The sequence below is a fragment of the Aquarana catesbeiana genome, linkage group LG02, assembly GCF_042186555.1.
Source record: "Aquarana catesbeiana isolate 2022-GZ linkage group LG02, ASM4218655v1, whole genome shotgun sequence".
Taxonomy (NCBI): Eukaryota; Metazoa; Chordata; class Amphibia; order Anura; family Ranidae; genus Aquarana; species Aquarana catesbeiana.
Genome location: NC_133325.1, coordinates 64,296,474 through 64,310,253, shown reverse-complemented (window position 1 = coordinate 64,310,253; position 13,780 = coordinate 64,296,474). Strand labels below are relative to the sequence as shown.

Genomic DNA, 13,780 nt, shown 5'->3' with positions numbered 1-13,780 from the left:
GGGGGGGGGGAGGGGGTATTTTCTAAAACTGGAGCACACACAATCTGGTACAACTGTGCATAGTAACCAATTTCAACTCGTTCAGATGGGCTTTAACAATAAATTCTGTGTGCTCCCGTTTTAGTAAATCCCAACTACGGTGTTATACAATGGACAACTAGTTATACATGTATGGATGTAAATTTATATGTAGGCACAAGGCAAGCCCTAGTCCCAAACATTAACATCTGACTGGAAATGACTGATTTAAAACATTTTGTAAATGACCCTTGTGGCGTTAACAAGGCTTTTTTTACTGGCTTTATGGGTAATGCTTTCCCACCCAACTACCACATGACCAGATGTGACATAAATAAATTAATCAGACACTAAACTATTTGCTGCTTGGTTAGACTTGCCTATGCAACTCCAGAATCAAAGTAATGAGCGATTTAGCAGATATCTAGTTTCTAGGTCTGGATTAGCCATCTAGATCCAATAGTCATGCCCAATTCAATTCTGAATATATCTATCTACAGAACCATATAAAAACAAGGTACACCACAGTCATTGCCAAGAAAATGTGAACTTATCAATATATAGTATGTGGTTTTTTTTTCCATTATGAGAAAATGCAACAAAACTGTGCAACTGTGCATTTAGTTTTTTGGTTTAGAGGTTGGAAAGTTAAACTGGTTTGTTATGGCTCACAGAGATTGAGAGGGTGCAAGATCGTCGGTTCTTGAGTTGTGCTGTCTCTTTCTCTGGTAGAATTTTTTTAAATGGTATTTTAACATCACAAAAAAAAAAAAAGGACAGAAGCATCCTAGCTATAGAGTAGGTCTCGGGGGTGGGCAGGAATGCAGCTATGAACTATGAAAATGAGCTACAGGAGCATACCAAGGTAAACAAGAAATTAGAAAGTGACCCAGTCCCCCCAAAAACTCAACCTATAACCCAGGATGGACAAACTCCTAATGCTTCTCACAAGATGACCACGAATGGAAATGTAATTTATTAAAGTATGGCTAAAGGCTCCTTTATGAGTCTAAATAAGCCCAACATCCAGTTAATATGTGATGCATAAGCCATAAAAACTTTACCTTTCTGTGATGGATTTCAATTTTCTTTCATTTGTGTCTCACATGTCCCCCCTCTCAGACTCTGCAGCTCACAGTGGAAAGGTTTTAGCGACACAGGCAGTGCTGTCAATCTAGAAATTGGTGGGCGGGACTAAGTATGGCCAGGTGCTATCAGATAAGCTACAGGTGAATCAGCAGTGATCATATTGATAGCCAAGCACCCGGCAGCATTTGTTTATCCCACTGTAATGCAGGCAGACACAGCCTATATGGGAAGGGTAAATCTGCTCTAAACTCAGTAGTGGAGCACTGTTGCCTTTCGCTATCACAGGAAGCTGCATTGTGTAGACCTCAATGACAGTTTCAACAAGTATTTACGAGACTTTGCAGAGGGACTAGGGTATACCGTAAGCTCATATACACATATAATTAGGTGCTGCAGCCAATATGTTTTAACGGGAGGCCATAGTTCTACTTTAGTAAATAATCCAACCACTGAAAGACAATTCATATCAGGAAAGCACATCTTCAAACTGAAAGATGTATATGGTAAGCCCACAGCAAAACACATATTCCTCAATTATAGGATGGCGTTTACCTTATGCAGCTATATCAATGATAAAAAATCATTACTGACCAACCATAACAGGTCATTTCCACCCCAGGTAACTTTACGTACAATTTTGCGTCTCCGTTAGAAACATTTCAGTCACACAGCACATGTATCTAAAAAAAGTCTTCACATTGTTTGAACTGCATGAGAATAACGTACCTTACCTTTATGTGAATGTATGTTTATACTTTAAGTGTCACATTTTTATCATCCTATAAGCCCAAATTTAAAAATAACATAATAATTTAATACAAAAATACTGCAGGGATAAATGGGTAATTTTCACTAGCTATCAGATATAAATAATACTTCTCTACCATTACAAAGACACGTCAATGCACTGCATTTTATTGCTTAAATAGATGAAGACTTTCTAATATGCTACAAACAGGCTCATTTTAATAAGGTGTTCATTAGCAGGTTCAGTTTGAATATTGCTGTGAGCTAGAGAAAGCCAATAAATAAATAACAAATGACAATGAGACACTGATAAGAGCATCCATTACCACCATATGGTCAAATGTTTAAGAACACATGACCAACATACCTCCATATGACAAAACATTTGTGTACCAAATTATTTAATCCAGGTGTTTCCAGCAAGAGCATTGGTAATGCTACAGCAAAGATATTTTTGAAAACTGTGTACTTCCAGCCTTGGGACAACAGTTTGGAGAAGGTACCTTTCTGTTCCAACATGACTGTGCTACAGTATATGCACAAAGCCAGCTATATACAGACATGGTTTGAGGGGTTTGGTGTGGAGGAACTTGACTGGCCTGCACTGAGCCCTGCGCTCAACTTTGTTGAATGTGTTTGGAATGATTACTGGTTGTAAGCCATGTATTCTCACCCAGTCTTGTAAAAAACCTTACCAAGGAAGTGGAGGGTGTCAAAGCTCAAAAAAAGGTGTTCAACTCCATATTAAGTTCTATGGTTTTCAAATGGAGTGTTCTACAAATTTATATTAAAGTGATGGTCAGGCATCCACACACTTTTTAACATACAGTTTACTCTGAATTGTTGGCTGTTCCATTGGTTGGAGGTAATGGCCCGTTCTGAGGTCACATTAGTAATTCTACAAATTGCTGTCCAACAAGAGAAACCACCTACCCCAACAGCACCAATAAGCATGGTTTTATATCACGGTTCACCCTTCACAATTCTGCAGCAGGCTCATGTAGAGGTCACACATAAACCCCCACAAGACCTTAAGGCCAGGTTCACACTTATGCGAATTAGATGCGGGTTTCCCCGCATCCAATTCGCATAGCAGGAGAATGTGACTGGCTCCCTATGGAGACAGTTCACATATCTCCATTGCGGCTGCGGTGCGCACTGCACAGAAACGCTGTGCATCTTTGGCTCCGTTTCAGGGCCGAATTCAGGCATAGAATCGGCCCTGATTTGTCCCTGAAACGGGGAACAGGGACGCCCAGTGCGATCCACAGCGTGTTACAGTGTGAACCCGGCCTCCATCATGGCTGCTCCACTGGTTGAAGAGAATGGCCTGTTCTGAGGTAATTCTAGGAATTCTCCTCCTTGACACTAGCAAGAAAAACCACAGGCCCTCAAACCACAGCAGTAAGCATGGGTGTGTATCAGAGTTCAGCCTATGCAATTCTGCAGTAGGCTCATGTGTAGGTAACACATAGGCCTCCACGTGACCTCCAACTATGGCTGCTCCATTGTTTGAAGTGAATGGCCTGTTCAGAGTCACATTGTAATTCTGCACCTTGCTGCACACACCCATGATTACCTACTATTAAGCATGTGTGTGGGTTACAGTTCAGCCTATGAAATATCACAGCAGCCTCATGTAGAAGTAACAACTTCAGAAGTTGGATATCCCATCCAGTGACCAGTTTGACCAACCAGATTTCAAAACACCCTATTCAAACAGCAAAGCTAAGATATGGGTACTCCCGGCTTGTCATATTATTATTAATGGGGAGGCTTTCTCTGCTTCAAAGCCATAATAAAATAAAAGGACGGATGGAGAATCCCTAATTACATTGTGCATAGCTTAATGGTGTGCATATCAACCAATCAAACTAAACGGCTTAGTGCGGGCAGACTCATAGCAGATCATTTTTAAATTGCTACTCTAGGTTACTGCATGTCCCTACTCTTTGCACAATGCAATTTACATTTAATAAATCTGAAATGGAGAGTTCAGGTGGAGTACATTTATAGTGTGTGTGTATGTGTGTGTTTGTGTTTGGCTTCAAGATACATTTTTAGTGCAAAGTAGACAGGTGATTTTTGTGTGAACTTAAATTTGCCAGTATGGACAAGGCACACACATTTGTAAAAAAAATGGTTATATTGAGAAGTATGGCTAATTGACTTAGAATATATACATACATACTGTCTTCAGTAATGTAGGAGCATAGATATTTAAAGCATTTTTGTTATTTTCATATTTGTGCTATTCCATTAAACTTTCATACTTGTAAACAGCTCTGGTGCTTCTTTTCAAAATGTTTAAGTCAAAATGTACTTATCACATATACTCACATGCATATTAACTGTCGCAGGCCAACTCAGGCATGGGGCATGGGAGGAAACTTATATGGTTTTGCCTTAAAGCTGAACTCCAAGCAGATATGACATAAACAAATTAATGAAGCTTTGTATTCGTTAATAAATCATTAAATGCATTTTAATGCAACGTGTATAAGTACCTGATTCTGACTTTGTATCAGCCTCAATCCAGCCAATCCAGAGTGCTGCATGCAAATGTGTTAATGAAAAACATGCTGATTTTGAGGTGAGAACAGCAGAAGAGTGAGGAGCGGGACAACCCCATCAGTCTGCTGCTGCTTTGTTGCTGTCCAGTCTAAAAGGCTGGTGGGGGTAGACAGAGGACACCAATGCATTCCTTATCTGTAGGTGGTGTCCATCTGTCTGTGCTGGCTGTGTAAATCTCAGGGCTGGATGGAGAGAAATACAAACCCTTTGACAGGTAAAACGGCTCCCATATATGTATATCATCTTTGTATTTAGTTGTATGCCTGGATTCCAGCTTTAATGTGGGTGGATTTGGTAGGGCTTAAAAAGTCCCAATACTACAAGGTATTCAAATTATGGGGGCATTGGTTTTGTGGACAACCTTCCCTATTGTTCAGAACCTCTCAGGTTTGAGAAGACATTGCCAGGGATGAATATATAGAAGGGGATTTCAATTCAGCAGAATTCAAGATCCTGGGCTATGAAACCCTACCGTCAAGTATGAAAATGTCCACCCTTAAATACCTTGTATGCTCATTGGTAATTCCCAGACGGGTATTGAGAGTAGCAGGGTTCTCAGAGATTTGCAATGCCAGCACTTCTATGTACAGATGAAGATAACCTCAATACAGGTGAAGATAACCTTAATAGCAACAATGTTAACTGGATTATGTCTCTGGACCCAACAGAGTTCTTGAACTGCTGCCTGCAGAAAATAACACAACTACCACAGTGGAGCTGATTTATGAAAGCTGGAGCAAAAGCAGAGATAGTACCCATAACAAACAATCAGATTTCATGATTCCTTTGAGAGATGAAAGAGTTACATGCACATGAATACAAGTTCTGAGCACAAAATGGCTACTGTACTTCCAGTTTGAAAGTGACAAGTTCGCTTTAATACTCTTATAGCTACACTTCAGCCTTTCAAAGCCATATGATACACAGTACCAGCATATGCATGTTCACCTGCTTATAAATGTAGCGTCCATCCCCTTAAGATATGCAAGAGAATTTCAAACTGTACTTTTTTTTCCCAAAATTCTTTTGAGTACTAAAACACTGTGCATATGTTTGGCAATAAATATCAGCAAAATGTTAAAAGGATTGTCTATTTAATTTTTCTCAACAGATAACTGACATACTATCTAAGCGACTGGAATTCCAAAGGTTTGCACTTGTTACTATAGTCCAGGATGAATGCTGTGGCTTTTTCAATATGTACGACTTAGTCATGGCATATAAAAGAAAAAGTTTGTCACACTTGAGTCTGATGTTGGGTTTCCATATAGGGAATGTGGGATTGATCAATTCGAAAGTTGTCTAAACTTTCATAGTCACTTATGGCCACTTCTGTGTCTTCAAGTCCACAGATAACTGAGACGTCTGATGAGGAAGCACCCACAGAATTGTGCAAGGATAAAGAAACGTTATCTGTGCTTGATTTGTCCATATTTTGGCTTGGACCAGGCACAAAAGTACTAAAAGAATGTCCAGCTTGGGAAATCGATGTGTCTATTTCATTTGAGAGATGATGGGGTGGGAGGTATTGGCTTGGATGGAACTGTGGGCGTCGCCTAGAGTCCGGACTGAGAGTACTAACCACGGATCGTGGCTGTACTTTTGGAAGAGTGTCATAATGTTCTTGGAAGTCCTCCGGAAGTGGAGGTGGCAGTTGATCTTGGCTTAAATAGTCTTCATGTTGGGGAGGAGGGTAATCACTATCAATGTCATAGCCACCAAGGTAATAGTCTGACTCCAACTCTCTGGTACTACCATGGTGCGCAGAGGATCCATCTGCGGCTTCGTAGTTTGGAGCCTCTTCAATGTCCGACAATCGTGCGCTTGGCATCCAATCTGAAGTATCCCAATGGTAAGCTGTGAAAAATATAATATGTAAATTAATATGTTTATAGTAAAAATTGGACATCCCCTTCGAATTCCACATGCTTCTGTTAATGGTAAGTCAGCCATGCTTTTGTGCACCTGTATTGTAGTAAAAAATAATAATTATGTGAAGTACAAGGGCAAGCAAGATAGACACTTCCTTTATTCCTTTCAGTAAAAAAGGTTTTAGTGCACTTCGCTAGTGCTTTTTACCTCCATAGTGCTGCCTGTTACGATAGCAGAAGAAGCAGGTTATCCTGTGGCTTGTATTTTAATCCTCATAAGCTCTACCAAATGCAGAGGCCACATGGGGAATGCACAATTGGCAATATGGGACAGTGGAGCAATAAGCCACTGAAGCCACACTTGCATGTTTGCTTAGCGATATTCTTGTTTAACATTGATGGAGGGAAATGGTGAAAGGTACAACATAGACAGAAATTGTACCAGAAAACCCCAATGATCATGTGGAGCATCAGGAGGGAGAGGATAAAAGCCACCAACTGGACACAGTGGGGCTCATTTACTAAAAGGAAATAGGCTTTTCACTTTTCAAGGGAATCTTCTCCTAGTTTGGTGGTTGTAATAAAAAAAAAAATCACTGTGCAGAAACTGTGTGGGCGTGCTCCTGTTTTCTGCTGCTGCAGGACTCGGGTCTGCCCCCCGGCTCCCGTGTTATTGGATTTGATTTACAGCAGCGGGAGCCAATGGCTGCGCTGCTATCAATCTATCCAATCAGTACCCAAGACACCGGCTGGAGCTGGTGTGCTCGTCCCTGATGCAGGAACGATTGGGCTCAGGTAAGTAAAAGGAGGGCTCTGGGGGGCTGGTGAACTACAAGCAATACATAGAATGTAATGAGGTGAAAAACCACAAGGGTTTAAAACCCCTTTAATTAGGTTAAGAGAAAATTCCCTTGCAAACTGGAAGTTTGCCTTTAGTAAATCAAGCCCATAATGATACTGGGCCTGTCAATCTATGTTGAACACAGAGCTCTTGCAATATGCAATATTGCTACTGCTAGAGGGAAAACTGAAAACTGAGTCCAGGCTGTGACTGCCATCTTTGGAAAGTCTGCATCTCAGTGGAATGCAGCCAAAAGAGAACACTGTTTATGGTAAGTTCATTACTTCACAGGCATTACATATTTAAAGGGCCTATGACGCGCTTGTTCCTAATTGCCTGTCTAACCCTGTGTGGAAGAGTTTGCTGTGACAGGCTCCACTGTCATTCAACACATCACTGTAACATCAAATTCTCCCACAGTATACCAGCCTTAAGCAGGCCATAGATGATGCAAATTTCTTTCCTGCATCCATGGGTGTTGATGGGGGAATCCCCCCAATGGAACTATTGCGTTATTCCAGTTTGGGTGGGGGGTGGGGGGTAGGGAGCCATCCTTGCCAGGAGAACACGGCTGTGGCCACTGGCATTAATCGCATGTTAAAAAATGACATGCTGGTTGTACCCAAGTTGACCGATGGGTTGACTTGGGTACACTCAGCCTACCCATAGATGTTTCCAATCTCGACCGGTCCCTGATAAACTGGCCAAGATTCAAACCATCTATGGCCAGCTTTACAATAGTTATCGGAAAACACAATTAGGTGGCAATCATAGAGGTGCCTTATTAATACTGGAGGCAGGATGTCACGTTTTCCAAATACTCTAAAACCTTCATAGCTGAAAAAAACAAGTTGATGTGCTTACCCTCCTTGCCCTCTAATTTGGCAACAAATTGCTTGTTGCAAAACCATAGGTTCACTTTAAATTCACTGGTTTGTACATGCTTCCAAGCGTGTGCCATAAAAGCAATACATCATTGTTAATTCATATGTAACAAAACAAGGTGAGTGATAGTTCGGACACGGTTACAGCACGGCTGTATTAGAGGACACGGTACCAGCATGCTAGGGCATAAACATCCAGAAGACGGTTTTCACAAGCAGGCAGGCAAAGCTTTCAAAACGTGTTTTCAGGATTGGAACATTATGTTCAAGAGACATGGTTAAAGGGGCTTTATGAAACACAACAATAAAAAGGCAGCAGAATTTCGGGTTACAAATGTCACCTCTGTTGTAATTCTGTCCTTGGTCCATTACTGGAGCTGTTTAGTTTAAGGAAAGGAGAATAGCAGTTCACAAAAAGCAATCAAAGGAAAAAGGACATTTTTTTTTTCATGCATCTTCAATGTAATTTCAGTCATTTTCTGTTTTTTTTTCTTCCCAAACTGTTAAAACTGTTTATAACAATCATTTTTTTATATTTTCTTATCATTTATGGTTTAAAAAACCGAAAAAAAAATAGAATAACAAAAAAGAAAAAACTTAAAGGAAAAGATCACAACATTAAAAAAATCAGAACACAGAGAGTACTAAAATATTTTTTCCATGTATTTAAAAAAAATGTTTGTATTTCTGTTCTTTTACTGTTTTTTTCACAGCTGTTCATTTAGCATTTTTTTTTAAATATTAAGGATTTACAGAACAGAAAAAAACAAAAAGGTTTGCCTGAACAGAAAACGTGCATATATAAAGATATATCTATATACAGTATATAGCTATATCTATATATATCTTTATATCTATATATATATAGTCTTAATTTTCTATTTGTATTTTTTAAAACAATAAAAATACAAGTATTAAGAAAAAGATCCCTTAACACATAACAGCAGAATGGAAAATATATATTTATATATATATATACAGTATAAAAAAATAAAGCAAAAGAATTATTTTGTTGTCTAAAATGTCTTCAAAATGATCTGTGTTTTATTACATTTAAATATCTGATATATATATATATATATATATATATATATATATATATATATATATATATATATACAGTATCTCACAAAAGTGAGTACACTCCTCACATTTTTGTAAATATTTTATTCTATCTTTTCAATGTAAAGTAGTGAGTGTACAGCTTGTATAACAGTGTAAATTAGCCATTAATGTCTAAACCGCTGGCAACAAAAGTGAGTACCGTATATACTCGAGTATAAGCCGACCCGAATATAAGCCGAGGCACCTAATTTTACCACAAAAAACTGGGAAAACTTATTGACTCGAGTATAAGCCTAGGGTGAGAAATGCGCAGCTACTGTAAGTGGAAAAGAGGGTCAACAATGCCCATATGCAGCCTCACTGTGCCCATTTGCATGCCTCACTGTGCCCATTTGCAGCCATAGGTCCCCCGAACTTCAAACTCGGTAGTTAAGGGTTCCTAGATGCCCCCTAGCTGCAACCAAAATTTGGGGTCTGCAGATGGACACAGTTGACCGAATTTTGGGCCCTGTATCTCAGGGGCCACTTGATACTAGGAACCCCAAATGTGGTGTGGAAATAACACTACAACATATCCAAAGCTGGGGTTCCTAGGACCAAGTGGCCCCAAGATACGGGGCCCCAAAGTCGGTTCAGAAAATGTCAAGCACTTTTCTGCAGCAGAGAATGAAATTTTCCGAACTGACTTTGGGGCCCCGTATCTCGGGGCCACTTGGTGCTAGGAACCCCAGCTTTGGATATGTTGTAGTGCTAGTTCCACTGGGTTTGCACACCAAATTTGGGTGCCTAGCACCAAGTGGCCCCGAGATATGGGGCCCCAAAGTCGTAGAGTATAAGCCAAGGGGGCACTTTCAGCACAAAAAAATGTACTGAAAAACTCGGCTTATACTCAAGTATATACGGTAAACCACTAAGTGAAGATGTCCAACTTAGGCCCAAAGTGTCAATACTTTGTGTGGCCACCATTATTTTCCAGCACTGCCTTGACCCTCTTGGGCATGGAATTCACCAGAGCTTCACAGATTGCCACTGGAGTCCTCTTCCATTCCTCCATGAGGACATCACGGAGCTGGTGAATGTTAGAGACCTTGCACTCCTTCACCTTCCATTTGAGGATGCCCCACAGATGCTTAATAGGGTTTAGGTCTGGAGACATGCTTGGTCAGTCCATCACCTTTACCCTCAGCTTCTTTAGCAAGGCAGTGGTCATCTTGGAGGTGTCTTTGGGGTTGTTATCATTTTGGAATACTGCCCTGCGGCCCAGTCCCTGAAGGGAGGTAATCATGCTCTGCTTCAGTATGTCTCAGTACATGTTGGCATTCATGGTTCCCTCAATGAACTGTAGCTCCCCAGTGTCGACAGCACTCATGCAGCCCCAGACCACGACACTACCACCACCATGCTTGACTGTAGGCAAGACACACTTGTCTTTGTACTCCTCACCTGGTTGCCACCACACACGCTTGACATCATCTGAACCAAATAATTTTATCTTGGTCTCATCAGACCACAGATCATGGTTCCAGTAATCCATGTCCTGATGCCGCGTACACACGGTCGGACTTTTCGTCTACAAAAGTCCGACAGCCTGTCCGACAGACTTCCGGCGGACTTCCGGCGGACTTTCGGCGGACTTGCAGCAGACTTTCTAACGAACGGACTTGCCTACACACGACCACACAAAAGTCCGACGGATTCGTACGTGATGACGTACACCGGACTAAAATAAGGAAGTTCATAGCCAGTAGCCAATAGCTGCCCTAGCATGGGTTTTTGTCCGTCGGACTAGCACACAGACGAGCGGATTTCGGGGTCCGTCGTAGTTACGACGTAAAGATTTGAAGCATGTTTCAAATCTAAAGTCCGTCGGATTTGAGGCTGAAAAAGTCTGCTGAAAGTCCGGAGAAGCCCACACACGATCGGATTACCAGCCAGCTTTAGTCCGTCGGCGTCCGTTGGACTTTTGTAGACGAAAAGTCCGACCGTGTGTATGCGGCATTAGTCTGCTTGTCTTCATCAAACTGTTTGTGGGCTTTCTTGTGCATCATCATTAGAAGAGGCTTCTTTCTGGGATGACAGCCATGCAGACCAATTTGATGCAGTGTGCAGCGTATGGTCTGAGCACTGACAGGCTGACCCTCCTACCCCTTCAACCTCTGCAGCAATGCTAGCAGCACTCATACGTCTATTTCCCAAAGACAACCTCTGGATATGACGCTGAACACATGCACTCAACTTCTTTGGTCGACCATGGCGAGGCCTGTTCTGAGTTGAACCTGTCCTGTTAAACAGCTGTATGGTCTTGGCCACCGTGCTGCAGCTCAGTTTCAGGGTCTTGGCAATCTTCTTATAGCCTAGGCCATCTTTATGCAGAGCAACAATTCTTTTTTTCAGATCCTCAGAGAGTTCTTTGCCATGAGGTGCCATGTTCAACTTACAGTGACCAGCATGAGAGTGAGAGCGATAACACCAAAATGTAACACACCTGCTCCCCATTCACACCTGAGACCTTGTAACACTAACGAGTCGCATGACACCGGAGAGGGAAAATGGCTAATTGGGTACAATTTGGACATTTTCACTTAGGGGGTGTACTCACTTTTGTTGCCAGCGGTTTAGACATTAATGGCTGTGTGTTGAGTTATTTTGAGGGGACAGCAAATTTACACTGTTATACAAGCTGTACACTCACTACACTACACTGTCATTTCCTCAGTGTTGTCAAATTAAAAAGATATAATACAATATCTGTGAGGGGTGTACTTTTCTGAGATACTATATATATATATATATATATATATATATATATATATATATATATATATATATATATATATATATAAGAATATATATATATATATATATATATATATATATATATATATATATATATAGACATATATTTATATCTATATATAGACATATATATAGATATAGATAGATCTATCTCTCTCTCTCTCTCTCTCTCTCTCTCTCTCTCTCTCTCTCTCTCTCTCTCTTTTTCTTAATACTTGTATTTTTATTGTTTAAATAATACAAATAGAAAATTAAGAATATATATATATCTATATATCTATCAATATAGATATATATACACTCTCTCTCTCTCTCTTTCTCTCTCTCTCTCTCCCCCGAGAGAGAGAGAGAGAGAGAGAGAGAGAGAGAGAGATAGATAGATAGATAGATAGATAGATAGATAGATAGATAGATAGATAGATAGATAGATAGATAGATATGTAGATATATAGATACTGTATATATATATCTATATTGATAGATATATAGATATATATATATATTCTTAATTTTCTATTTGTATTATTTAAACAATAAAAATACAAGTATTAAGAAAAAAAGAGAGAGAGAGAGATAGGTAGATAGATAGATAGATAGATAGATAGATAGATAGATAGATAGATAGATAGATAGATAGATAGATAGATAGATAGATAGATAGATAGATAGATATATCTATATTGATAGATATATAGATATATATATATTCTTAATTTTCTATTTGTATTATTTAAACAATAAAAATACAAGTATTAAGAAAAATATCCCTTAACACATATAAATTAGTGCACAAGTTGCAAATAAACAATATGATTTTTAAATAATTTAAAAGTTAAAATAATTGAATGCATTTAAATGACAACTAACCACAAATTACATATTTTTCAGTAAGTACTGTATACCTGCAAGGTACTAAAAATCAGCTAACAAAACAATACTAATAAAGTGCAGGTGCATTGTGATTTCTGCAATGCTGCACCTATCATAATCTTTAAATTAATACCTATATCCTTGGTTAGCATAGCCATTCTTTCTAGTACCTGACAGATTAAAAGTAAAAAAAAAAAAAAAAAAATCATGCAATTTGTTTTTAGTGGCTTGTTAAAAAGTATTCAGATCTACCTTTTCCTGAAACCTGATATGTAAAAAGAAAAATTAAAAAATTGTATGTTTTTATAGATAAATTGATGTATATTCAGTGTTCCCCGTTAAAATAAAATATTATAATCTAGATGCTAGGGAGTGCTAGCAGAAACATTCTTAAATGTTACATATGGAAAAACTATACTGATAATATAACGTAAAAAAGGAATAAAAAAATAAATAAAAATGTGTTCCTGCTCATGAAAGATACAGAGAGTTACATTAAAAAGTAAATACCTTCATGTTCAATATTATCAACAACATTGTTGACTAGATGAATGACAGTCACTATGGAAGCTTGTGGAGGGGGAAACAGAGAACACAGGTGGAGGAGAGAGGGAGACAACAAAGAGGTTAGTATTATAACAACACAAACATTGTTATGTCATCATTAAACACATACTGTAGAAATTCACAGATTTAATTGTTCCTGATATTTACTACCGTTAAATCAATCATTTCAGGTCACAAGTTAGTTACACACATTTATTCATTAGTGTCCGCACTGATTTTATTATTTTACACTGACAAACACTGATTATATCAAAAATATCCTTTATCAGTTATATCCCTGGTGCCCCATATTAATTATATTGGCATTATCCAAAATTGATTACAATAGCAATATCCTTTACTGATTATATCAGCATTTCCAATATTGATTATACCAGCAATGTCCTATACTGGTTACATCATATTGATTACTATGCTCCATTACTGACTATATCTGTTGTCCCTTAATAACATAATAT

The 13,780-nt window shown here is 39.0% G+C and overlaps 1 protein-coding gene across 8 annotated transcripts in view; it reads right to left on the bottom strand.

Annotated features, from left to right (window-relative positions):
- Positions 1–586: 586 nt before the first annotated feature.
- FAT3 (FAT atypical cadherin 3) overlaps positions 587–13,780 on the bottom strand; it is a 974,406-nt gene continuing 961,212 nt past the window's right edge. For 4 of the 8 annotated variants that reach the window (XM_073612979.1, XM_073612985.1, XM_073612980.1 and 1 more), the window contains 3 exons: positions 13,266–13,325; positions 8,366–8,401; positions 587–6,285 (listed from right to left, as the gene is read on the bottom strand). In XM_073612979.1, the coding sequence (XP_073469080.1) occupies positions 5,666–6,285; positions 8,366–8,401; positions 13,266–13,325 (716 nt within the window). In that variant the 3' untranslated portion in view covers positions 587–5,665. The remainder of the gene's footprint in view (positions 6,286–8,365; positions 8,402–13,265; positions 13,326–13,780) is intronic. The other 4 variants (XM_073612986.1, XM_073612987.1, XM_073612983.1 and 1 more) reach the window with 3 other exon arrangements.